This window comes from Lichenostomus cassidix, chromosome 12, assembly GCF_008360975.1.
Source record: "Lichenostomus cassidix isolate B80296 chromosome 12, HeHo_3.0, whole genome shotgun sequence".
In the NCBI taxonomy this organism is placed as follows: Eukaryota; Metazoa; Chordata; class Aves; order Passeriformes; family Meliphagidae; genus Lichenostomus; species Lichenostomus cassidix.
The window spans coordinates 9,576,260-9,600,574 of NC_139493.1; the positions used below are offsets into that span (position 1 = coordinate 9,576,260).

General features: G+C 43.2%; 3 protein-coding genes across 3 annotated transcripts; 1 reads left to right on the plus strand and 2 right to left on the minus strand.

Moving 5' to 3' along the window:
- Positions 1-816: 816 nt before the first annotated feature.
- Positions 817-3,850, minus strand: LSM3 (LSM3 homolog, U6 small nuclear RNA and mRNA degradation associated). The gene is made up of 4 exons (XM_085072558.1): positions 3,721-3,850; positions 2,670-2,780; positions 1,496-1,591; positions 817-1,231 (listed from the first exon to the last, which is right to left on the minus strand). The coding sequence occupies exons 1-4, from the start codon at positions 3,739-3,741 to the stop codon at positions 1,151-1,153; spliced, it is 309 nt and encodes a 102-aa protein (XP_084928684.1). The 5' UTR covers positions 3,742-3,850; the 3' UTR covers positions 817-1,150.
- Positions 3,851-3,865: 15 nt separating this feature from the next.
- Positions 3,866-13,975, plus strand: XPC (XPC complex subunit, DNA damage recognition and repair factor). Its single transcript, XM_085072559.1, has 16 exons — positions 3,866-3,965; positions 4,557-4,755; positions 4,947-5,080; positions 5,357-5,480; positions 6,383-6,467; positions 6,950-7,107; positions 7,318-7,438; positions 7,611-7,700; positions 8,105-9,037; positions 9,505-9,665; positions 9,917-9,998; positions 10,450-10,584; positions 11,082-11,251; positions 11,464-11,557; positions 11,765-11,854; positions 12,417-13,975. Exons 1-16 carry the CDS (start codon positions 3,866-3,868, stop codon positions 12,624-12,626), a joined length of 2,886 nt encoding a protein of 961 aa, XP_084928685.1. The 3' UTR covers positions 12,627-13,975.
- On the minus strand, positions 13,938-24,311 carry TMEM43 (transmembrane protein 43). The gene is made up of 12 exons (XM_085072556.1): positions 24,013-24,311; positions 23,137-23,286; positions 22,057-22,191; positions 21,282-21,376; positions 20,522-20,571; positions 19,435-19,504; positions 19,003-19,073; positions 18,715-18,836; positions 18,038-18,112; positions 17,855-17,956; positions 16,790-16,907; positions 13,938-15,848 (listed from the first exon to the last, which is right to left on the minus strand). Exons 1-12 carry the CDS (start codon positions 24,022-24,024, stop codon positions 15,646-15,648), a joined length of 1,203 nt encoding a protein of 400 aa, XP_084928682.1. The 5' UTR covers positions 24,025-24,311; the 3' UTR covers positions 13,938-15,645.
- Between the last annotated feature and the right edge of the window lie 4 nt (positions 24,312-24,315).

Consider the following 24,315-nt stretch of genomic DNA (forward strand, 5'->3'; position numbering starts at 1 on the left):
TTTCACCAGAAATGATTGGCAGACCTTGCATTCCTCACCACTGTTGCAAGCTATGGACTAAGTTATGAAGATTTTTAGCTGCAGGAGAAAGTGCCAGAGCAAACTGCTTTTGCTAACTCTACAGAGCTCTTAGATAATTAAGTTTATTAAGTCAGAAGTCAAGCTTTGTAGGAAGTGCAGAGCTACATCTCTCATATGACTCTACAATATAACTATAGTGTGTCTTTTTTCACACAAGAAGGAAAATAAATTGCAAACAGGGTGGGCCTGAGAAAGTACGTATTAAAAAAGAGCTTTGTTCAGGTTCTAGTACATCTTCACTGCAGATAACTTATGAGCATCTTAAGGCATCCAGCAGAATTTAATGTATTCAAGAACTCAAACAGGCTACAGACAGTGGGAAATGAATGCAGTAAGCAACTCAACAGCAAGTGAGCAACAACCTCAGTCTCTGCTCAGGGCCTTGCAAACCACAACTGTTAACAAAGCCCCAATGAAAACATCTGAAAACATTGCAATGAAGCCCATCTTCTTTAGACATCTTAAGTGGAAGATTCATATAAACACCATTTCCCTGCAATGAAGAAATGCATCACAAATTTGAACACAGAGCCATAAATTACAGCACCATTGACTGATGTAGTGTCCCCCAAAACAGTAATCTGCAAAACTTGGGTATTAGCAAGGACAGATGTTAAAACAACACACTGAAGTTACTACTTTCTCTGATAGTGAGGCTGCATACTATAATTTCATAAAGCACTAGCTCTACAGAAGAGCATATACCCTCAACACAAAAACATGACAACTCAAATCTCAAAGATAAACCAAAATTTATTTAAAACAACAAAAATAAGACTGTGCTACTGCCAAGATAGAAAAAATTAAGGATTCTTTTACCGAATGTGACAAGACAGCCAATTTACAGCAGTTTACATTAATTCTGAGAAAATCAGGTTGGGTTTTACACTGCTTCAATTGACTACATGTATTTTCTGCAAGACAAACTGGTTCCCCTTCCCTCCCCTTTCCAAAATAACAGACAAAAATATCCTATAAAAAACATATACAGAATTTTGTGACATGATTGAAACATGAACCACTGTCCAAAAATCTGGAACTTTCCAAGAAGATTAAATCCTTTGTTGCTTCAACCAACCCTCAGTGGGGGAGCTACAAGCACAACGCCATCCCCTCTGACAAAGAGCATCGGAATATTTCTTTTGGTAGACTGTGAAGAAGGAAAGAAAAGTTTACATTTACAAAACATTCATTTCAACCACAAAAACACACCTGAAACAACTCCAACAAACATGCAATGTTTCGGCATGCTGAAGAGATCAATACAACTAAGACCAAGTCTCTGGATATCCTGTGTACTTCCATAACAATTTGTCCAAAACCTCTGTTAGAGCTTGCTTCAAAAAACAATATAACACAGTGTAGTTAAAAAAAATAGTCTGAGGATAAATAAACTACTTTATTTAGTCCTTACTTTATAAATCTCTTCGTAGGTTTCTTCATCGATCTCTATTGTAGTTACAGTTTCTTCCACATCACCCAAAATCATATTTAAGTGCTGATCATATGCCTATAGGAATGAAGTTGGTTTATTATGTTTTCCAAATTCAAACATGAGCTTATTAAAGTGAGAATTTTAATAAGACTTTCAGACATAAATAATTTAGCCTGACCAAAACCAAGTATCATCAGTTCTAGTTACAACTCATCACAAACAAACAAATGAGAACTCTGCAGCGGGAAAAAAAAAGACACAACATCTACATTTACTGAAACACTCTTGCAGGAAATCGCTCTGAAGCATTCTGTGAGAGCACCTACAAGAACTCAGAGACAGACACACTTTGTTGACATCAAAACAGTTACACATTCTCTGCTCCCAGTCCAGCCTCCTGGAATTGACTGCCCAGGGCCAATTTAAAGGATGTGAAAGCTGCTTCTCATACAGTGCTACAAAACCTTAAACACATGTTCCAAAAACCTTACGAAAGAATGCTGCAAACTACACATGTCCCTCATGGACCTCTCATCATCTCTGTTTCCAAAGGAGCTAAGGCCCAGCTAATACAGGGTGCAACTGGTTCTCTTCCCCAGCAGAACACAGCAGTCAGGGAGGACGACTGACTTAATAGAAAGGAAAACTCAGAGAACCCATAGCTGAGTACCTATCCCTTCACACCTCCGGTGTGCCTTAAGGGATGGGTTTGATAATGATGACCTCAGTCTTAAAGAGGCCTCAGGGTACATACAAGAAGAGGCCTGCAGCATTATTGCTTATTTCACAGACACAGAAATGGAAGCCAAAAACAGTGAAATTAGTTGCTTGGTATCATTCAGGAGACAAGAAAAACAAAATACATCTCTTGACTTTCTAGGGAAGCAGTTAATAGCAGACAAAGTACTGAAAAAATTAGATTTTTCCACCAATCATGTTCCACTTCTGGTAACTAACATGATTCTTAACCTGTTTTCTCTAATCACTTCCACACCTGCAACCACAAAATACAATTACTCATGTTTTCAAACTAATTTTTCAACAACCAGTGGAATATTACAGGTAAACTTGTTTAACAGACTGTTGTACATAAAGAAAGGCTGCCCAGTGCTTAGCTGAATGAGTATGGCAGCATTCCGAAGATTTTACTTACATGTAATCTGCCTCTAAGCTCTCTGTCATTCCTCATTTTCACATAGATTCGCTCATCTAGACTAAGTCTGATGAGATCTAGTGGCTCCTCTACAGTATTTGTTGTTTGTTGCTAAAAAACAAAACAAAAGTGTTATTTGCACAGAAGCCTGCAAACTTTTCCATTCCTCGGTGTTCGTGAGACACAGAAAACAAAGGAGTGAGAACACAGATGCAAATACTTCAAATCATTACTTCACATCCCGGTGAACCTGAGTGCATCTGATTTAGACTCTACTGATACCCACCAGCGCGAGCAATGCTAGCCAAAAGATTTCAGTTTAGTCTGCAGCAAATCATTCCTCACACACAGGGGTGTTGGAACTAGATGATCTTTCGGGTCCTTTCTAACACAAACCACTCTATGACTCTGTGAACCGTTTTTCTTACCAGCAGCCACTGTTTACACTGCAGCAGAGAGCCCACCCTGCGAGAAGCAGCACATCTGTGCCGTGGTGCAGGCTGGACAGCTGAACCCAGGCTGACACGGGCGCCAGCACAGGGAGTTACCCGGGCACACAGCCGGGTGGCCTCAGGGCCCCGGGCACACACTGCCCCACACACAGCCGGGTGGCCCCAGCTCCCCGGGCACACACTGCCCCACACACACTCGCCTCTTCCGAGCCCTTGCTGGGCCACACAGCAGCCAGGCCAGGCCTCGAGGTTGGTGTGAAAGCTTAACACATACTGGGCTGAGGCCCTTTCTGTGGGGAAGGCACACACGCAACTAAAAAAGGGTGAAGAGCTCCGTGCACATCCCACATCTCTCATATGTATCCCATATCTCCGCTCTAGCCACCTCCTCCCTTCAGAGCCAGGGGCATTGCCCTGGGCAGCTCTCCCCCCTTTCCCTCCGCCGGGGCAAGGGGCCTGCAGCGAGGCCTGCCCGCGCCCCGAGCTCCTGGGCCGAGCAGGGCTTTCCCCTCACACGGACAGCGCTCCCCGGGGGCTGCGCCCGGCCCAGGCGAGAGCTGCCTCGCCCTGCACCGCGGGAAGAGGCAGGAGCGGCTCACCTGGTCCACCTCATCCGCCATCTTTCAAACCGCCTCCCGCGCCCGCCCGCGAGACTTTATGGCCCAGCCCCTTCCCTTCCGTTCCGTTCCGTTCCGTTCCGCTCCGTTCCGTTCCGCTCCCCGCGCGGGGCCGGGCCGGAGCGCCATGGGCAGGAAGCGCAGAGCATCCTCCCGGCCCGCGGCCGCCAAAAAGAGGCGCTCCGGGGGGCTGCGGGAGGAAGATGAGGAGGAGGAGGAGGAGGAGGGTGAGTGCGGCAGGGAGGCCATGGCGGGCCGGGCGCTGCGCCACCGCGGTGGCTAGGGCTGCTGCAGGCCGCGGGGCTCGGGGGGCAGCGGGGGCAGCGCGCCCTTGGGAAGAGCCGCCGGGCCGGAGCAGGGTGCTTATCGGCTGCGTTATCGGCGGTGCTCTCAGTGCCCCACATCCCGAGCACTAACCCCGTGTGTGCCGCACGCTGCCCCGATTGTCAGCCCCGAGCGCTGACAAAGGCTGAGCGAGCCCTGAGGGGTTGTCGCACCTCGGCCGCGCTCTGCGCAGCAGCTTCACGGGTAATATGTTGATGTGAGTGGCAAGCACGCCGCCTGGTTTTCCGCCGATCCCATCGGTAGGACTAAAGGAATCTTAGGTACTTCTTATGAGTTACGTAAGTATTTTCGTCGGACAAGTCTCACTGTTCAAATCTTTACTGTTTATAAACAATGGCATGCTCACCATTGCGAGTGCTTACATTCTTTCGTAGCTGCCTCTAAAGAAGTCCATGGAGATGTTGTTTCAGATTGCCATGGAGATGAAACTCCATCCTCTTAACAATCATCTTCCTTTGTTTTGTCACATGCAGATGATTTCGAAGAGAAAAAGCCCAGTATAAAGAACTCAAAAGCTCCAGCTAGGAAGAAGAAAGAAGATTGTGATACTAAAGTTTCCAACACAGCAAAAACTTCCAAACCCTCAAAACAAAAAGAGGCAAAATCACAAGTAAAAGAAAGTAAAAAGAATGCTAGAAATAAAGAGAATTGTATCAAAGAGGAAACATACAGGTAAATTTATTTATCATTCAATTCTATAGAGCTTTTTCTTCATCTTATGTTTTTCTGTGGTTTAATTGTCAGATGCTCAATTTGTTGTTACCAGTGCAGAGGTCATGCTTCATTTATTTTCCTATTTTTAGTCTTTGATAAACAAGCACCTGCATTTCCTGATGCTGACACTGTTTTGATGGTTTTAACAGTGACTCACTGAAGCATCCTCAGAAGGAGATGAAGTTAAAGACAGAATCTCCTATTAAAAAAGAGATGGATGAAGGCAATACTGGGGATGATGATGATGATGATGAAAGTGAAGATGAATGGGAGGATGTGGAAGGTAACAATTGCATATTTATTCATTTTAAGCACTTTTTAATAGCTTGTATATTACCATGAGTCTTCAGCAGCAGGTGACCAGCATCCCACAGTTACTTAAAATAACTTAGCACACACAGTGTTACAGAAGATCCCGGAGGTGGTAGTTACTGGGGATGTTTCTGTTTGAAGGTTTGAACACTTGAGAAGGAAGATGTAGGTTCTTATCCTATCATCAGTCCTCCCTGGGAATCTATTCCATGTTTACTTATAATTTAGTAATATTTTATGTTTTCAGAACTCCAGGAACCTGCCACAGATAAGTTAGAAGAAGTTGCTGTTCTTCCGTCAGTGGGGCTGCCAAGCAATCCTGTTGAGATAGAGATTGAAACCCCAGAGCAGGTGAAGAAAAGAGAGAGGAGGTAAGAACAAGGAGGTGGTGGAGGGCTGGTAAAGGCTGAAGTTAAAAATACCCCAAAGTCTTGACAATCATTGACTTGCTGTGTTCTGGGTGAAAAACCCTACTTGATGCAGACCATTGAGTTGGAATGATGCAGGGTTGTGGGATGAAGAATAGTGTACACAGTGACAATTTTACCAAAAATCTTCAGTGGAAATTGGCAGGAATGGAAGAGGCTTTTCAGCTTCCTTGAAAGTCAAGTGTGTAGCTTCACTGTGTTTTAGTATCTACATTTCTAATTAAGGGACAGTAGATCTCCGCAATGAGCGCTGAGGTGATACTGCAAAATCTTAACAGCTTGGGTGGAAGCCTTTGTGTGCTCACACCTGAGGTGTGAATGAGTGGGTCAAATGAATGCCCTCAGCACCTGAGAGCATTATACCAAGGAAGGCTGGCTTTAAATGGCAGCTGGAGACCTGAGGATGTCTTGGGCTCTTACAGGATGGGCACAGTCCCAGGCTGCCCTTCACAGTAGAGCAACCAGAGTGTCTATATATACCCTCCTAAGACTTCATCAAATAAGAGAAATCTGAATGGAATGCCAGCAGTAATCTAAAAGTCAGGTGATTCAGATAAGCTTAGTACGGAGCTGTCCAAATCTGTCTGTAGGAAACTGTAGGCATGTGAAACTAGGCAGAATTCAGGTCATCTGAGTATACCAAGCTCTCAGTAGTCAGGTACATGGAGTTCACAGTCATACTCATCTGCAGGCCTGTTTGCACACCAGTCTCTAAGCTTTTCCTTAAGTGTGCACAGAAGATTCTCTGGGATGGATTCTCTTTGTGAACTGACCCTGTTCAGGAATCTAGAAAGGCAGGTCCACAGAAGTCCTGCAACATCCATTTCTTTTGTAATCTTCTGCAGAGAAAAAAGGCAAGCTGAGTTTGAGATGTACCTTCGGAGAATGATGAAACGATTCAGCAAGGAGGTCCGTGAGGACACACATAAGGTATTTGTCACAGAGAACCATGGCAGAGAAGAAATTGATCATAAAGATGTCTCAACTGATTTGTAATTGAAAGAAACTAATTTTTATCATCTAATGTGGGGCCATGGCTAGAAGTGAAAAAGTAAAGAGGCTGTAGTCCCGACAGATGCTCCTTAGTTTCCTCCTAAACTGTGAGTTGGAAACGCCAGTGCCTGCATTAGTAAATTTCTAGCTCAAGGCATATGTGAGTAGGATGTATATTTCTCCATTGAGGGATATCTTCTCATTCTGTCAGGATTAAAGTGCCAGTCATGTAGAGCAGGAGACACTTGCAAGGTCTTCAGTGCTTTACTGTCTTTTGAACACAGCACTGCGAATGCTTTGGAGGCTTCATTGTTGCCTGTCTCTCTTAAAACGAGCAGTGAAGTATTTCTTGTCTTTACCCTGGACAGTAGGTCTAATGAAGTAAATCTCTTGAGAATTTATGAACTTTTCTCTCTCAGGTTCACCTCCTGTGTTTACTAGCGAATGGTCTCTATAGGAACAGGATCTGCAGCCAGCCAGACCTCCTCGCCATTGGTCTGTCCATCATCCCTGCCCGCTTCACCCAAGTGCCCGCAGGTCAAGTGGGCCTTGTCTACCTTTCCAACCTGGTGAAATGGTAAAACTCTATTCTAATCATGGTACTACATAGAATGTAGAGCCAGGGTTCAGGGAGAGGGATAACTAATTAACAATTTTCAGCGATTTTTAAAATTTTTAAATACAAGGGTGAGAGGGGCTGTCCTTTTTACAGAAGGAGAGGGTGAACTCTGAAGTTCGTGAATACAGTCACAAACCCTGGACAATATGCAGGTGTCTTGTATTTCAGGTTTGTTGGAACCTTCACTGTCAATGATGAGCTTTCCACTGAAAAAGGAGAGCCCCTTCAGTCAACCCTGGAGAGAAGGTTTGCCATCTATGCTGCACAGGATGATGAGGAGCTGGTTCATGTAAGAGACTGGGAAGTGCAGGGTTGGTTGCTGAGTTTGGATGCTGTATCAGTGCTGTGTCTCAGGTCATTCACAAAGTGGTGTGAGGGGTAGATTTGTGGCTTTTTATTGTCTTGTATTTTTATCTGGAGACCATCTGTGATTAAATTACTCAATTTAAACTGTTTTTCAGATATTTTTAATTATTCTGCGAGCATTGCAGCTGCTGTGTCGCCTCGTGCTGTCTTTTCAGCCTATTCCTCTCAAGGAGACAAAACCAAAGGTAGTTTTTGTTGTTTGTGTGGAATAAGGAATAGGTCACTGATTAAAAAAATCTTCTGGCTGTTATAATTTGCAGTGAATTGCTTACTGCATGAACCAGGGTTTTGTCTACAGTGCAGAAAATGCAAACCCTTAATTTTTAGTTTTCTTCTTTAAAAAGCCAGTCATTTTTGTGTGTAAGCAAAGATTTCTTAATGCTTCAGTGGTTTTAAATTTCTTTAAAACTTAAAGCATGAGTACACCTCTCTTCAGCCGATTGCCTGAAGTTTTCAAGTTCCTAATACAAGTGGATTGGCTGTGCCTGCCAACCTTTGATCTGCACGAACCTCGGGCTGAGTTCAGTTTGTTTTTTTAATCAAAATCTTTCCCATGGTGATAAAAGTGACCTGGCCTCTTTCTTTGCAGGGAAAGACCTCATCCAAGAGGCTGTCTCACAGCAGCACCTCTGAGGGGCAGGAGAGTTCTGCCACAACACCCAAAGCTGTGGTAAAAAAATGCCCTAATAAAAAAGCCAAGCAGGATGAGAAATCCTCAGAGAGCAAAGAAGACGACAAGGAGCCAAAGAAACCCAAAACTGCTCAGACTGAAAGGACACACAAGTCAAAGCTGACTAAAGGTAGCCAGGAACAGAAGGAATCAAGTAATGGGAGCAGTTTAGCAGAAAAAGATGTGCCAGTCAGGCCCAAGAATGACCGCCGGAGACGAGTGGCCTCCAAAGTGTGTTACAAGGAAGAGAGTGGAAGTGATGAGGGCAGTGCTTCGGACTTTGAGATTTCAGAGGAGGAGAGTGATGTCTCTGATGAGGATTTTGAAACTGTCCCTAAAAGGCGAAGGACCTCACTGGCCTCCCAGAAGGTAAAGGTGACATCTGTAAAAAGCCCAAAACCAGAGACTTCATCATCAAGGCTGTCAAAAAATTCGTGTGGAGCTGAGCCTAAGCCAGCAAAAAGTACAACTCCAGCCTCGCCTCAAGCACAGAGAAAGAGAAACAAAATCATTTCTAGTGATGAGGATGATGGACAGCAGGAGGTGAGGAAAGCAATGGGCACAGACCAGTGGCTGGAGGTTTTCCTTGAGCCTGAGGACAAATGGGTTTGTGTAGACTGTGTTCATGGCAATGTGGGCCAGCCCCAGCTGTGCTTCGCACATGCAACAAAGCCACTTTTCTACGTGGTGGGATTTGACAATGATGGGAGTGTCAGGGATGTCACACAAAGATATGACCCAGCGTGGATGACCTCAACAAGGAAGAGCCGTGTGGACCCTGAGTGGTGGGAAGAGACACTGCAGCCCTATGAAAGTCCCTATGTGGAGAGAGACAAGAAGGAAGAAAAGGAGGTAAATGGCAAAAGGTTATTCAGGACATTTAGTCCAGGAGTTCAGTCTCTGGATTCTCATTCAGGCAAAATCACCAAGAATCCTTCCATGAGGAAGGAGGTTTGTACTTGAACTTCCACTGTTGAGATTGAACATATTTTAAAGGGAATACACAGTGATAAATTTAAACAATATGAAATGATGGAGGTTGTTCAGATAAATTTGCATAGCAAAAGTACTGCACAGCTTGTGCTGAAAACTTACTAGTGAGATTTGTGTACAGTTTAGCATTATGCTTCTGAGAGAGAGTGTTTAAAATAGGTCAGGGTACACATGTAGGTACTTACTTGCAGCAAGAAAGTGTTGCTCTGTTGGCTCATCTGATTAGGTTTCTGTTGCGTTTTTTCTCTAGTCCATATTATAGTCATTCTTACTTTGTTACAAAGGGAAAGAGAGTTGTGAAATTACTCTTTTCTGTATAATTACAGTTTCAGGTGAAGCTTCAAGATCAGCCTCTGCCAACAGCAATTGGGGAGTACAAAAACCACCCTCTCTATGCACTGAAGAGGCACCTCTTGAAATTCCAGGCCATCTATCCTGAGACAGCTGCTATCCTGGGGTACTGCAGGGGAGAGGCTGTCTACTCCAGGTGAGTTGTGCACCTGTTATTATCTGCATCTGTGATCTTTGTAACAAATTGAAGAGCTAATTTGCGTGATGGTGTCAGCAATAGTCTTGGGCCACATGACTAAACAGGTGAGGCATTTAGGTGCTCTGACACTATTTGGGTATCATTAAGATACAGGTTTTTTATTATTCCTAATATGATAGGAAGTCTCTTTAGATCTGTTATGGATCCCTTGAAAACTCTTTATGTTTGCTTCTTTCTGGCCTTTTTAGAGACTGTATACACACGCTGCACTCCAGGGACACTTGGCTGAAGCAAGCTCGAGTAGTGAGGCTTGGAGAAGTGCCTTACAAGGTAAGAGGGCAAATTTGACTTCCTCTTATGCAATCCACCTGTCCTCTAAAGTTCAAGGGCAGTTGTGTTTTGGTTTTTGTCTTCTCTCTGTCAGCAGATGTGGATTTCACACTTCCTTGCATGGTTTGTGGTAGCTGTACTGTCTGTCTTCTGTGCCTATAGTTCCTACATTCTACCCAAAGCCCAGCATTGTCTTTTTCCCACCCCAAGGGTGTCTGGCAGAGCTGCTCCATTTTCATCTTCTCCAAAAGCATCCCAGTGTTTTACATCCACTGCTGGATCTCTGCCTGTTGCATACAGGTGCTGTGGGTTGTCATTTATAGGCAATGGATATTGAAGCTAGGAAATAGCATTTCTGCTCTCTCAGAGCCTTCTCCTTCGGTGTCCTAGGAAAACCTGAAGTCGCTGTCAGCTTGTTGTGATGTTATAGGCCTGCTTGTTGTATTGGCAGATGGTGAAAGGATTATCCAACCGGGCGAGGAAGGCGCGCCTGGCAGAGCCGGCAAACCGGGACCGGGAGGACCTGGCGCTGTTTGGCCGCTGGCAGACTGAGGAGTATCAGCCTCCCATAGCCGTGGATGGAAAGGTAGCTGGGAAGGCAGGATTGGTGCTAAAGGAAGTGGTTTGTGTGGAGCTCTAGGCTTTATTTTTCCAGAAGTTGCATGTTTTAAGGGCGAGATAGTCAGTAACATCTGGATTCAGGATTAGGAGTTCAGAGTTTACTGTACCCAGGAGGAAATGCTTAAAACTCTACCAAGGCCTTTTTTTCACACGTACCAGTGCTGAGTGCTAGCAGTGCAGACTGCTGGAGTTACAATTTCGTTGATCTAATTTCCCTAGCCCTAGTTTGCTTTGCTAATTCTCTGCATTACTTCCTGAGTAATAAAGTGTGGGCAGAGGACATAGCTAGGAGATAACCATGCAGCGAAAATCTAGGCTTGTACTTTTCATGTGAATAATAATTGATTACTGGAGTGGAATGTAGCAGGTCAGAAGGAGGGGAGAGTGCCTGAGTTGCACCAGGGTTTTCACCTCTCCAGAAAGCAGAGTTATCACTGTCTCTCTGTAATTTTGCCCTAACAGGTTCCTCGGAATGAATACGGAAATGTCTATCTCTTCCTGCCGTCCATGTTACCTGTTGGCTGTGTGCAGCTGAAACTTCCAAACCTGAACAGAGTGGCACGGAAGTTGAACATTGACTGTGCTCAGGCCATCACTGGATTTGATTTTCACGGCGGCTACTCACACCCAGTGTATGTAAAACTGCTTTGTTGCACCTGTCAGATGTTGATGTCCTGCAGAAGTTGTGTATCTTGTGTTAAAGGGAGCACGTGACCAGTTACACACTTTGATCCTTTGAGACAGACAGTTCTGTCAGTAGTCAGTAGCTTTTGGGCTGAGTCAGCAGGCATTTTCTCCCTTTTTCATTCTCGTAGCTGACAGAGGATTGTGTTCTCCTTCCTAGTACTGATGGATACGTGGTGTGTGAGGAGTATAAAGAGGTCCTTGTTGCTGCCTGGGAAAATGAACAAGCAGAAATAGAAAAGAAGGAGAAGGAGGTGAGAATTATTTTTGCAGCTTCCTTACTGTTACATTTATTAAGCAAATTTCATTGAAACTGTCGGCAGTCAAACAGCAGGCTCTGTAATTGACAGATTTTTTTTGATGACAGTTTCAAAATCTTCAAGCTTTCCTTTTCCATGAGCATAAATACATTGAAACTCAGAGTAGTAAATTCCTCTCTTTCCAATGGCAATCCCCCACAGAAGCGTGAGAAAAGAGCTCTGGGGAATTGGAAGCTGCTGACAAAAGGACTTCTCATCAGAGAGAGACTGAAGCAACGCTACTCCATCAAGGTATCTGCATTTTTATTAGTAATTTCTTTTCCTGGATGTTATTTTAGCTGTAGAATAGAATTTCCAGAGAGCAGTTGCTCAAAAGTGTTCACCTAGCCAAAAAAACTAAACCAGAAGTTCAGTGTGGTCATGTTTATCAAAGATTTGTTACTTTTTAACAAGGGATCAGTGTTCTTATTTTCATTATTATTTTCTGTTTTGACATATCCCCTTCCTAGATTTATTACTCCAAGCCAAGAACGTAGCTAACAGGATGAGATTGGGGCACTTTTTCATATGTTAGATGTTTTTGTTCTTAATTTTTTCCCCAAGGAGAAAGGTGAAAAGCCTGATCTTTTTAAAGCAGGTTCGTTTTATGTTTCCATTGTCAAAAATGTTTTGCTTGTGTTGAAAGAATGTTTGATGTTCAGAAATAGAAGCACTTTGGGTGAGAAGCCCAAACCAGAGCAACCAACTTCTGCAGGGTCACTCAGTATCACTGTGACCAAAGACAAGCCCTTTTAGAAAGGGGCAGTTAAAAGTGATTCTTAGAGTGACTTTCTGATTTTCACACCTTTTCCAGACTGAGCCATCAGAACCTGAGACAGAGAAAGGAGGAGGATTCTCTTCTGATGAAGAAGGAGCTCCGAGCTCCGAGAGCGCAGTGGGGAACACAGCCATTTATTGGCCTCAAAATCGCCAGTTAGAGAAACAAGAAGGGAAAACAACCAAAAAGAGCAAGCGAGAAAAGAGAGGAGAAGCAGCTCAATTGTTCCCTTTTGAGAAATTGTGATAAGCTTTCCTTTGCAGTTTCCAGATGCAAGAACAATAGTCGTGATAAAAGTATCCTTTGCCAGTTAGGGCCTTAGGTCTTCCTGTGCACTTGTGTTTCTGAGCTGTCAGGGACCAACCTAGTTCAGTATCCAGTTTCCTTTGATATCACAGGTATCACTTAGATACCAATTAAGAGTTTCTTTTATCCTTGCAGTTGGAAGAAGTAGACATGGAGCTGCACCTTCTGAGATCACTTTGGTTTTTTGGGCTTTTTGCTCTCTTTTGTACAACTCAGCACTAATAGTTGAGTTTCCTGAGGCACTCCTGTCATTAGCAGTCTCTTTTCCCATTTTTCTTATTTTTATTTTTCCCTGCTTGCTCAGAACTAAAGCTTCCAGCTGCTTTTTACCTATCTGCAGAGAGGTGGTCAAAGGAATGCTGATGCCAAGTTTGATCCACAACTTACCCAAATCAGTGATGAGGTAGAGTTCTGGCCTTTCTGTCTCAAAGGGAGATACTCCCTTCTAAGGTCTAAAAAAAAAACCCCTGCAATCAATATGGAGGAATCAGTACTTTCTAAATACTTGCAGCTTGTGATGCAAATCTGGTTTTTCAGCCTGTGATCTTTACTGTCAGAAATCTTGTGCATTGGAAGGGAGAAGCCCTTTCCTTATTACAAGCTTAAGGTTCAATAAGCCTTCTTAGGTAATTAGAATATATAAGTATTTGCTTCTGTTTCTCATCAAAATCCTGTTCTGGAGCAAAACATGTAAAACTGGTGGAATATCACTGTTGGAAACAAAATTCACTAAACACACAGAATTCTCGTTATCCAGTACTATAGCAGTAAAAAACTGTTGAGAGAGGAATGTTAAATCTACATAAGCTTTTCCTGCACTTTCGTAGTAGAAATACTGATCTGTCTTTGGCAGTATTATGTATTTAAATTTCACTGACACAGTCTCTTCAAAAATAGAGGGGAAAACAATTTAGTCATTGCTGGACATTATCACAGAGGAAAGACTGAAATGTAAGAAAATGGCTTTCATGTAATTATGTTCAGAAAAATCTATTTTTGTACTATATTTGTAGATCAAAATAAAAGTTTGAAAAAAAAGCATATGTTGTCTGTTTTCTGAATGCACAGGTAACCCCCATACTCCTTAAAAAGACAAGAGGCTGAACAGGGAAATATTTGCAGGACAACAAAACCCAACAACAGTAAACCAGTTCATGTGGAAGCTGCAAACTAATCCTCCACATACCCAGACACTTCCTGGATGTAAAACACACAATACTTGAATTCAATAACCAAGCCTACAGACCAACCTTTTGAAAACTGTATTTTATTAAATATACAAAAGCTCAGCACTTCTGTAGAAAATTGTGTCTTCATGTCCGTAAGTAATGCTGGTTATTGTTCTGCATCATGTGTAAGACAGCAGCAGTTCAAACCCCGTTTCTCTCCCCTGTGGAGCACAATTCCTGACTGCTGAAAGCATGAGTTGGTGCTGGTGAGTAGCAGGAAGACTGTGCAGTACCAGAACCATGTGCCAGCTGCATGCACAGGGCCACCTCCTGCACCCTTTGACTCACTGCTCCTGCTTTTGCCAGCAGGACCAAGCCAAGATACCAAATTTACGACATTCAAATACCAAAAGAATGAAAGTAATTACTAATGAAGTAATTACCACTTCTCAAAAATTTCTGACTTCTAACTCAGATTCCCGTTTGAGTACCATTTCTAGTAAAGGTTTGCTTCTATGTAACTCTTGTTCCTTTGGTACAGAGATCGTTCTTCTGAGGATCATAAATAGATTTCATAATTGAAGACATTATTTTTGTACTGAATTGTGTATACTTACAAAAACCCCCAAAACACAGTAGTGTAGGGGGGACTCCTCTGGAAGCCCGACTCCAGCTTGGTGGAGAGACTGAAAACAGTACAAGAGTGTCTCTTGACCTCAAGTACTGGTTACAGCAGAAGTATGTAAACATGAGCCATCAGAATGCTACAAGGCATTCCTCTAACATGATAACAAACCTCACAATTTAGGCTACTAAAATCTATGAAAACTAATCAGGCAAAAATGTTTCCATTACTTAATTTCAGGGAGTATGTTCATTGTCCTTACTAAGTGAAATTCAAGAAAGGAACAGTATGCACAGCAAAACAAAACAAAACAAACCTCACTTATTTTAAAGACTACACATTCAATTATAAAAGTCAATGTTGTTTCAAGGCAGTAGGTTTTATATTTACAGGTGAATGACCTGTGAGTATCCCTTTAAGTTAAATTTGAAGTGAAATTTTTGAAATAGTTCTGCAATGTTATAGCCCAGGCTATCATTTTGGATGCCCAACCAGTAACAACTTCAGATACTTCTAAAACCTGGGGGAAATCAATATTTCCTGATAAATTCACCCAACCCTGGAGCACTATTAACATGGTCACTCATTACATCAATGACTTTGAAAATCCTCAGTCCAAAAGTAGAGGATTTACATGAGTATTGTGTAGAATTTACCTAAGTTGTGTAAATCCCTCTGAACGCATACACTGCCGAACACATCAGCCAAAGGATGTGCCAACAAGAAAAGATAGCAGAGGGAGGGTTTGTCAGAGACAGGTACACACACGTATTTCCTAAGGATATCTAACCACAGTCCATGGGATGCAGCTGGCACTTTCTCCAAAACGCACAAGGTGCCCCACCCAGCAAGGAATTGCCAGTTCCCAAATCAGGGGGAATTACTAAGCAGTAAGAGGTACAAATCTGCTTGTTCACTAACTCACCATCAATACATACACTCTGAAATTCTTTTTTCCCCAAAGCTTATGTCACTGACTTCCCACAAACAGCATCCTATAGTCTACAGACAATGTGTACCAATACCCATATTCAAGCCCCCTCCCCAGCTCTCAGTGCTCGCTGCTGAGCTGTGATTCGCTGTAAGCTTGCTGCAGGAACCAGGACAGAAATGCACTTGAGAAGGTTCTAACCAGATCATAGCTCAAGACCCGACCACCTCCTTGTCACTGCTGCTTCTTGGGCGGAACACGGGACTTGGCCACCACGATGGGGACCACGGCGAGCAGCGCGAGCAGCAGGGCCCAGAGCGGGCGGTAGAAGAGCCACCCCACGGAGATGGTCAGCAGGGACAGCGAGCTGGCCACACACAGGGCAAACGCCTTCAATCCAATGTTAACCAGGTCCCTCACGACTGGAAACCAGTCCACTGCAGAGAGAATTAAACATGGCATGAGGTTGTTGGCAAGATGATAGGTTAAAAGAAAGTCTGATTCATGCCTAGGATCTGCACGCTAACCACTGCAATCAAAAGACTCAAACTATTTATCCAACAGCACTGGATTAGGCATTTCAGCAGAGTATCCTCAAGGCATCCGATAATTAAGCAACAGCTAAACGTAAGGCAATGCTATCCTCATCTCTTCAGACAGGAAATAATCCAAAATGAAGTCTGAAGATTTGTCCGAGGCTTGAGAAGCAGAGGAGACAGATAGCCCTGAAGCTATGGAACAAGTCTAGGGCAACTGATACAAGCTGCTAGCACAAAAATTCCTTTTAAATCTTGGAGCAGCATGTATATGGATAAATAAATCAGAAAAAAAGTTCACAGCTACAAAGCAAAATGGTATCTTTGATGTCTGAAGTTTATAAAAGTTTGAAGCATTGTCCTGCTTTTCTCTTGTTATTCCAGCATTTTTCTATATTCAAAGGATAAACAAAAACTTTCTTTGCTGTTTGTTTACAATAGTGTAGAATAACCAGACACAAAGTCTTGTTTGTATACAACTGGTGATGAGGACCTGTTGGGGGGCACCAGTTGTGTGTGGGTGCAGAAATTACTTGTATTGCAGCACCTTGAGTTAGATTTGAAAGAACCAGCCCAACATGTGCTTCAGCTTTTGATTTTGCTAAGCACTGGGCTGGGATCTTCTGAGACTGGCAAAAGATATTTGTAGGGAGTTTTTTAATGTTCACAAAGCAACCAGATGGTTTTGGGGTCCTGTTTACCTGCAGTTGCCCACAGTGACTTTTCATCTCAAATCCAGACTGAGTTCAAACCAGATTTCTCCTGGTCTCCAAATGAAGTAACTCTCTCTAGAGGTTACGATCTTATTTCTAGGTCATTTTACCTTGCTGTAAAAAACTTACCTAATGTGTAGAAGATTCGGGTCATCAGACTGATGCCCACAAACATTGAGAGCCAGCCTGCTGCACGGAGGGCCCAGGTCTTCATGGTGTTACTCTCATGCTCCTTCTGAAACACCTCCTGAAAGCAAATACCATGACATGCAGCCTGTTTCTTGTTCTTTTTTCAAGATCCTTTAAATTCCAGTGTATTATGAGCCAATCAGAGCCAAGAGAACGTTAGGAGAACAATTTCTCTTGTCTGTTTGTGCAGTATGGCAGTGCACTGCAATAGACTGAAGAGTGCAGCACAGAGAACGTACTACATGGTAAGAGATGACTGATTGATTACTTGTACATACAAGTACTCAATGAATTATGTATTTGCAACCAGCTAATTTTCAATGAAATAAAATTCTATCCAGGGAAGATTCAGAGCTTACAGAAGAGGGTTGATTCTAGGGTTGATTGAGGTTGATTTGTTTTGACGCTTTCAAGTCAAAACAAAGCCTTTTTAACTGCTTTTGGTAGCCCCTGGACATCTAAGGGTTTTTTTACAGCAGGGCATGAAACAATCATTAATGGAAACAAACTACTAAAAGGAGTAAATGAATCACCAAATTGCTGGAGCATGCAGGATTTACTGGAGCATAATGCTCTGCCTGGAGGTTCTTTCTCAACCGGAATAGTAATAAACATTTCAAATGAGCCTAAACTCCTGTTATTAGGAGCTGAAGAGAGAATAATTCTTATTGTTTATTTAATTAAACCCTTATTTTTATTATTTTTACATGTGACCTGTTCAAAAGCATGTGCTTGCATGTGTAAGTGGGTGACAACCAAGGAGCAAATAAAAGCAAAATGAGAAGGCACAGAAACAATCTTTAAAGCAAACACAGAATATGCAGAAACCAGGAAGCAAACACAAGCTACAACCTGTTGTCCTAGAAGGAAAGAGAAAAGCCAATGTTTATATGAGTATCACCTCCTCTAGAGCAGGTCTGAAGGAGAGTAAAAATTTTGTCTTCTATTGTTTCTGCACTACCACCTCCAGTATTAACCCTTCACTAGTACAGTATGATATCTCACCTCCACAGAGAGATCCCCAGGGTGCAGAATCTGCAGAACATCTCCAGACTTGGTCTGATATGGTACCAGCTGATCACCTCTCTGCCGAGCAATCACAGTCACCTTGGAAGACAGGGAAAAATATTTACTTGTTACTGAGTTGGGAACAGAGCTTGCAAAATACAGAAACAGCTGAAGACTCACCCTAGCCGCAGTGCCCAAATGGGGATCATCTCCACTCAGACCTGCATAGAAGAAAGAGACACGAAGGTCTCCCACCTGCAAAAAAAAAAAAAGAATTGAAGTCAAGAAAGGTTGTTTTACAAAGGGGAATCACAGGAAAGACAATTCAGCACAGGAACATCCTTTATTTATCAACATTTTTTCTGAACATTTATATCAAGCAAGAATATAGCCACAATGATTTCCAAGGTTTAATTTTTTCAGGGCTAGCTGGCAGCTGAAACAGGAGAGCTCAAATGCTGTTTTGTAATAATACCCCGATTAAGCTTCAGGAGCACATGATATGCTTTGTTCATCTCTTGTCATTTCATCTTTTGGCAGAGCAGGGCAGGCAGCACAATCTGACAACAAGCTGTTTGACTGTACTCCTCAATATAACAAGGCAGAGATAGAACCCATCTCCCAGCACCATCCTTTTCCACTTACAAGCACAGCAGACTTGAGAAAACAGAGAATAAAGAAGTGGAATTGGAAGGTCTCTGCAAAAAAACCACTCATTTCAAAGGGTTGCACTAAAGGAGATGTCCTATGTGGTGGTCTGCACTCCGTTTTCTACACATTTAAATAGAAATGGGAATGCCCCAATTTCTTTTTCACACACAAGTAATCACTGCTTTGGTTTGTCTTTCCCATCTTACTTCTGGACGCCTGGGGTTGTCGCTGTGATAAAAGTAATCTCCTCCTCGGGTAACATCAGCATGGGGATCCTCCAAGTGTGACAAGCTCAACTGCTTGAAATCATCAATTTTATCCACGAGACCTAAGCACAACAAAGCATCAAGGTGAGGCCCAGTGTCTAACCTGGAACAGCCAATTTGCTGGCTGGCTTCCTGGTTATGACTTGACATGACAGCTATTGTGGAAAGAATTACAGTCCACTGCTGATGCAACAGCAAACACAAAGCCAGTAAAAAAAAAATCCTTACCCTTGGAAAGAACAAAGCTGCCAACCTGGACATTAGGAGAAACAGCAGTGAAGGACTCCACAGCCATGGCACTGAGGAGCACAGAGAGTACCTGATTAGTCCCAGAATTATGATTTGCAGCATGTAATATACAGCACAGAAAAGGTACTATGGCAAACATCAGGAGAAACTCAAAGAGTTAAATGACTGTCATGATGTGAAAATATCCATCAAGAAACTCTGTCCAGACTGCATACTGTAGGAGCCATTAAAATAAGTTAAGGCATGACTGCTCTGAACTGCTCTAATTTCTTTATGCCTTCATTCTCCCAGCTACCAAAAGAACAACAGTTTCCATCTACTGCACTGTGTTATGAAATAAGTCATTCAGCTTTCAATTTTGATCAGATCCAGTGACAGAATTCAGAGGGACTGTGCCAGATGGTACCTTACCTCGGGTTTTTGTGTCCAATTTCTCGATCAAAGTTTCTGCTGTTCACAACTTCTGATTTCCACTCTGTATCTAAACAGAATGATAAGAAGGTTGAGGAAAAGACACTCAGATCTCAGTTACTGAAGACACTGTCCTTCATTCCTGCTGATGGGAGAAGAAGTAAGCAGCTGTGTGGGTCCATCGCTGGCAGCCAAGGCTAACCCACCATAGCTAATAATATATAGACATTAACTGGAAAGAATCTGTCAATCTTGAGAGGACAGCTGTTTTTTTGATGGCATTTCTTTTTGTTCCCTGTCACCGTAAGTCTGTAACAACCACCAGATTTGCCCCTTATGTACCTCCATGCTACAGTGTCCCCATGCTTCACTGAGCTGAGTATTTTTATATGATCACACCCAGAAACTGCTGCACGCCCACGTTACACATCCATGTGCTTTAATCTGAGATAAATGAAGCACAGACACCAATCTCCAAACACATGATGACTCAGAGTACTTTTCTGCCACTGGGTAGATCAGAACAATGCGCCCAGTTCTGCTCCTGCCAAACAAGCACTTGGCAAAAGCCACGGTGCACATCAGAAGGTGCTGGTGGCTTTCACTGGCTGGTATCAACACCTAAACAGGCTCCCTGCAGGTCCCTAACAGGCTGGAGCTACACTGCCCTGTCTGTTCTCTTCTGCTCACAGCTGACATATTGCCAAGTAATCCATGTCTGAAGTGCAAACTCAGGTGTAGCTTTGAACACATGCCAAACTCTGCCCATCTCCGGTCACTGAGGACCTTATGGACCCTATCTGTGGAGCATCCTATCCCTGGATGTTTCTCTGAAGAGTTCTAAAACAAGACTCAGATTTTCTGTAGCACTTGCTTGCTGACAGCATATCTTCTTTCAGCTGAGTTACCTCAAGACAGGGAGGTTCTGTCATTTGTTTAGGAAAAAGAATTTTTGATTATTTTTTCACATTCCTTTCCTTTGTTTTCCAAGAAGAAAACATAGGTTTTAGAACAAAATCAAAATACACACATAAAAGTCCAAGGGTACATGAACAAAAGAAAAGGGACTTTCTGTTGATCAACTTACTGTATGAATACTTTGTCTCTTTCTTAATCTCACCATTCTCTTCATATTCCCTGCAAAGAAAAAGGGCTGGGATGAGAACCAAAACAGCGTACACACACCCCTGCTCAGGGCAGAATACACTTTACCGGTGAAATGATCAGACAGATCACTGGCAACATAAACTTATCTTTATACATAACCTAACTCTTCTCTGAACTACCTGTTCTGACACAAAGATTTTCTGTACAAGGAGAAAGCTATACACAAATGCTCAACAGCCACAACCCTTTTATTCCCATGTTTCCAATGAGGAGCTATTGACTAGATTGATGAGGAGCAACCAGAATTATATACAGTGAGACAAAATGGCCCCAATCAAGTCTTTAACAGATGCTGCACCATAAGCATGTAAAATTGAGAAATTATTTCTCACACCTTCACAAACTCTTACTCTTCTTTTTCATATGACATGAAAGACATTTGGAACATGAATTCTGTGCAGTCACACCTACATAATAGCTAATAAAATTCATATTACTAGCAGTGGAATTATTAGAAATGTTTTCCCTATTTGGGTTGCAACTATTAGCAGAGCAGTTAACATCTCTCAAGGAAATTAAAGTGATTCTCTAAAAGAAAAAAAAATCCAAGATCTCTAGAATTCTCTTGCTATAAAGTTTTTTTTTTTTCTAGGTATAGGGAGGAAAAAAAAAAAAGTTGTGACAGGATCCTATTAACACAACGGCCTCATAAACAACTTTTAAAGATTACTTTCACTTACTTGGAATCTTCATATTCTACCCACTGGTACATTTCCACATTACGCTTAAGTTTGACTGCATGGATGGAGAGCCCATAGCTGGGGTCAAACAAAGGCTGTGCAAAAATTAAAGAAAATACAAGTCAGTCTAAACACTGTACCTCACAAACTCAACCAAACCCATCTACATACCTCACTCTACACAGTTGGCACTATCTTACAAACAGGTGAACATAGTATAAATGCTATGAAAGACAAAAAGGAATGTCTCTTTATTTTACTAACGAATCATCATCCAAAGTTATTGCCATAGAGAAGAATGAAACCAGAACTGCTGACTGTGGGTTTACAGGTTTCAATGTTTAAACCAGGACATTGTGTTTTGCTGGAAGGTGCTATGTTACCTTCTGCAATGTGGGCGGACCACGGAAAATGTCACCACTACAGAAAAGTCAGAACTTGCAGAGCTCCTGTGCTGCAAGAGCCTGAAGACTTTACAATATCATGAACACACCAAAGGTTCCCTACACAAATGGCAATTGAAATTATCCATGAAAGGCAGCGTGAGGGTAAACACAGAGCTGGCACATGGCCTGGGAGAAGGGAGTCCAAGGCCATTCAGCACCTCCCTGATTCCAGGCCAAGAACCAAAGCTTGAGAGGTAGCTGGCAATGCTTAGAGGAGGAGAAAAGCCACATGTCTTCTCCTGGATATCAAACAAAACTTTAATTGGCAAAGACTTTTCCTTTCCTCCAAGTTTGAAATACTCATATTTTCAAAGTACTCCTTTATTTACCTTGGATGTACTCAGAGCACCAGCCAAATGCACCAGTCTCCCCTCATTCTCCTGAGAAATACTGTTGATGCTGTACAGAGGGACAACAAGAGAAAGCCCCTCATCTAGAGACTTGGCTGTCCTTAAAGCTCGGCCCTGCAATGAAAAAAACACAAATCACGTTGTGGAGAACCAACGTCACAGCAGTATTTTGTGAACAAGGGTAGCAGACAAGTGAACTGACGACCACAAGGAATGTTTGTATATTCAGCTCAAGGGATATTTTTCAAATACTCTTGTACTTCTCCACTCACTGCATCTGACCCAGTTTGGGGCAGGACTTCTCAGCCAGGCAGCAGGACCACTAATATTGACTAAGGCTCTCAAAGAGACCCAAATTATTCCTACAGGGGTCTGAAGTTATTGCTCTTCACCTCCTACCTTGTTCACCGTTCCTAAATAACTGCAAAAAACAATGATGCAAATTATGGTTCACTTTCCCACACACCTATATTATGTTTTTTTATGGTATGTTTTTTTCCTGCAAAGTCATTGAAACTGGGAGTAGTTATTTTTCCTCTTGTAGAGGTATGAAAGGAAGTCTTAAGCGAAAATTCACAGAATTCTGCTCCCCACTCCAAAATTGCCAAAACAAGTATGTTTTCAATGGTAGAGTGCTAAGATTCCTGGCTTACTTTTTTCTTTTTTTTAATCTAAAACCAAGATATAAAATAATTCTGGGAATAAATAACACCCCCAGTTTTGCAACATGGGGTATGAATTCTTTTAATGTAATTATAACAACACTAGAAATGAAGACCTTTTGTTATCTCAAGAAAAAAGAGAAGGCTGGAATGTGGCTGGCTCATGCAACCATCTTACCATAGACTGTTTTTGCATCAGTTTACAAGTTTTGGATCTTTCATCACACACTGCCAGTGTCTCTACCACACCCAGTTCTGCAGAAATACTACCTGTGGCCCTGTGATTTCACTTTTCTGTTATATCCCAAGCATAAGCACCAGGTCCCCAGACAAAACCTCCTCTTCTCATGGATGAAGTAACAAAACTGCATACAAACACTGACAGTATTGCACTTACTTCATTGGTAAAAAGAAGGTAGAAAGCCAGAAGAAATGACACAAGTCCCATCAGCATGCCTCCAGAAGTCTCACTGAGCCGCTCCAGGAACCCTGGTTTGGGCTCACTTGTGATTTTGACATGCTCTTTTCTGCTGCCTGTGTCAGCAAACTGTTGGAAATAAACCAAAAGTGCAATATTGGTGTGAAAGGGGAAAGCATTCCGTTTCAAAACAAGTCTTTTGGCTTTGTTAGTACTGCTGCTCTACAGAGCAGAACATCTTGCCTTGGACCAAAACCTTCCCACACTTACTAAATGCCTCACTTTTGATACCAAAAAGATAGTCAATGAATAAAACTCCAGCCTGATAGAAAAAAAAAAGACCAAAAAAAAAAAAAACCCAAAAAAAAACCCCACCAAAAAAACCAAAACCCAGATTTCTATTCTAGTGATTCTGCATGTTCAAGCTTTCTCCGGTTTGTCTCCAGGTTCTGTATTTGGCGTCCACACCCTGCATTCAGGCCATGACAAATTGAGTCATAGCCCTGAATTCCTGACCATCTAAAACATCGCTATAAATAACGAATTATGATTCATCCCACCAGTGAAAAGAGTGCCTGCACACTCTAAAATAATTATACCCACGGTAACAATAACTTAAGGCAGTGACACCGGACAAACAGTTGTTCGCCCAGGGGTTTATCAGTTCGTACGCGGGCTGTGGGGATTACCAGCTCTAGCTCCGCACACAGCCAAGCAGGGCACGGCGCTCCTCTGGCTCACCCGGAGCTGCCCGGCGGGCTCTGACCGGCACAGGGCCCTGGCCACAGCCCTGGCCACAGCCCGGACACCGCGGGGCGAGCGGGCCGAGCCGGGGCCTGAGCGAGCAGCACTTACGTTCCTCGACATCCTGAGCCTCTCACTCCGGCCGGGAAGCACCGCTCAAGGCCGCCAGAGCCGCGCACCGCCACCCGCTCCCGCCTCCGCCCCAGGGCTCGCCCGCTCCCGGGCCGCTCCCGCCCGCAGCGGCGCACGCCGGGACGCGTAGTTCCCGCCGCGGCCGGGAAGCCCTTCCTTCCTCCTTCCCTTGCTGCCTCGCTCTCTCTCCCCCCGCGGGGCCGGGCGCGGGGCGGGCGGGAGCTGTAGTGCAGCGGGGCCGGGCCTGGCGGAGCCCCGCGGCCGGCAGGAGGTGCGTCAGCG

Bases quoted from the DNA above. Each gene is read 5' to 3' on its own strand.
- LSM3 (XM_085072558.1), bottom strand. From the start codon at position 3,741: ATGGCGGATGAGGTGGACCAG. The intron at 2,781-3,720 runs GTGAGCCGCTCC...TTTGTTTTTTAG, and splicing joins TGGCGGATGAGGTGGACCAG to CAACAAACAACAAATACTGT. The intron at 1,232-1,495 runs GTAAGGACTAAA...CCTTCTTCACAG, and splicing joins CCTACGAAGAGATTTATAAA to TCTACCAAAAGAAATATTCC.
- XPC (XM_085072559.1), top strand. From the start codon at position 3,866: ATGGGCAGGAAGCGCAGAGCATCCTCCCGGCCCGCGGCCGCCAAAAAG. The intron at 9,666-9,916 runs GTGAGTTGTGCA...TGGCCTTTTTAG, and splicing joins GGAGAGGCTGTCTACTCCAG to AGACTGTATACACACGCTGC. The intron at 11,252-11,463 runs GTATGTAAAACT...TCTCCTTCCTAG, and splicing joins GGCGGCTACTCACACCCAGT to TACTGATGGATACGTGGTGT.
- TMEM43 (XM_085072556.1), bottom strand. The intron at 21,377-22,056 runs GTAAATAAAGGA...ATTTTTGCACAG, and splicing joins GTGCTCTGAGTACATCCAAG to CCTTTGTTTGACCCCAGCTA. The intron at 18,837-19,002 runs GTAAGGATTTTT...TGTTGTGCTTAG, and splicing joins CAGCTTTGTTCTTTCCAAGG to GTCTCGTGGATAAAATTGAT.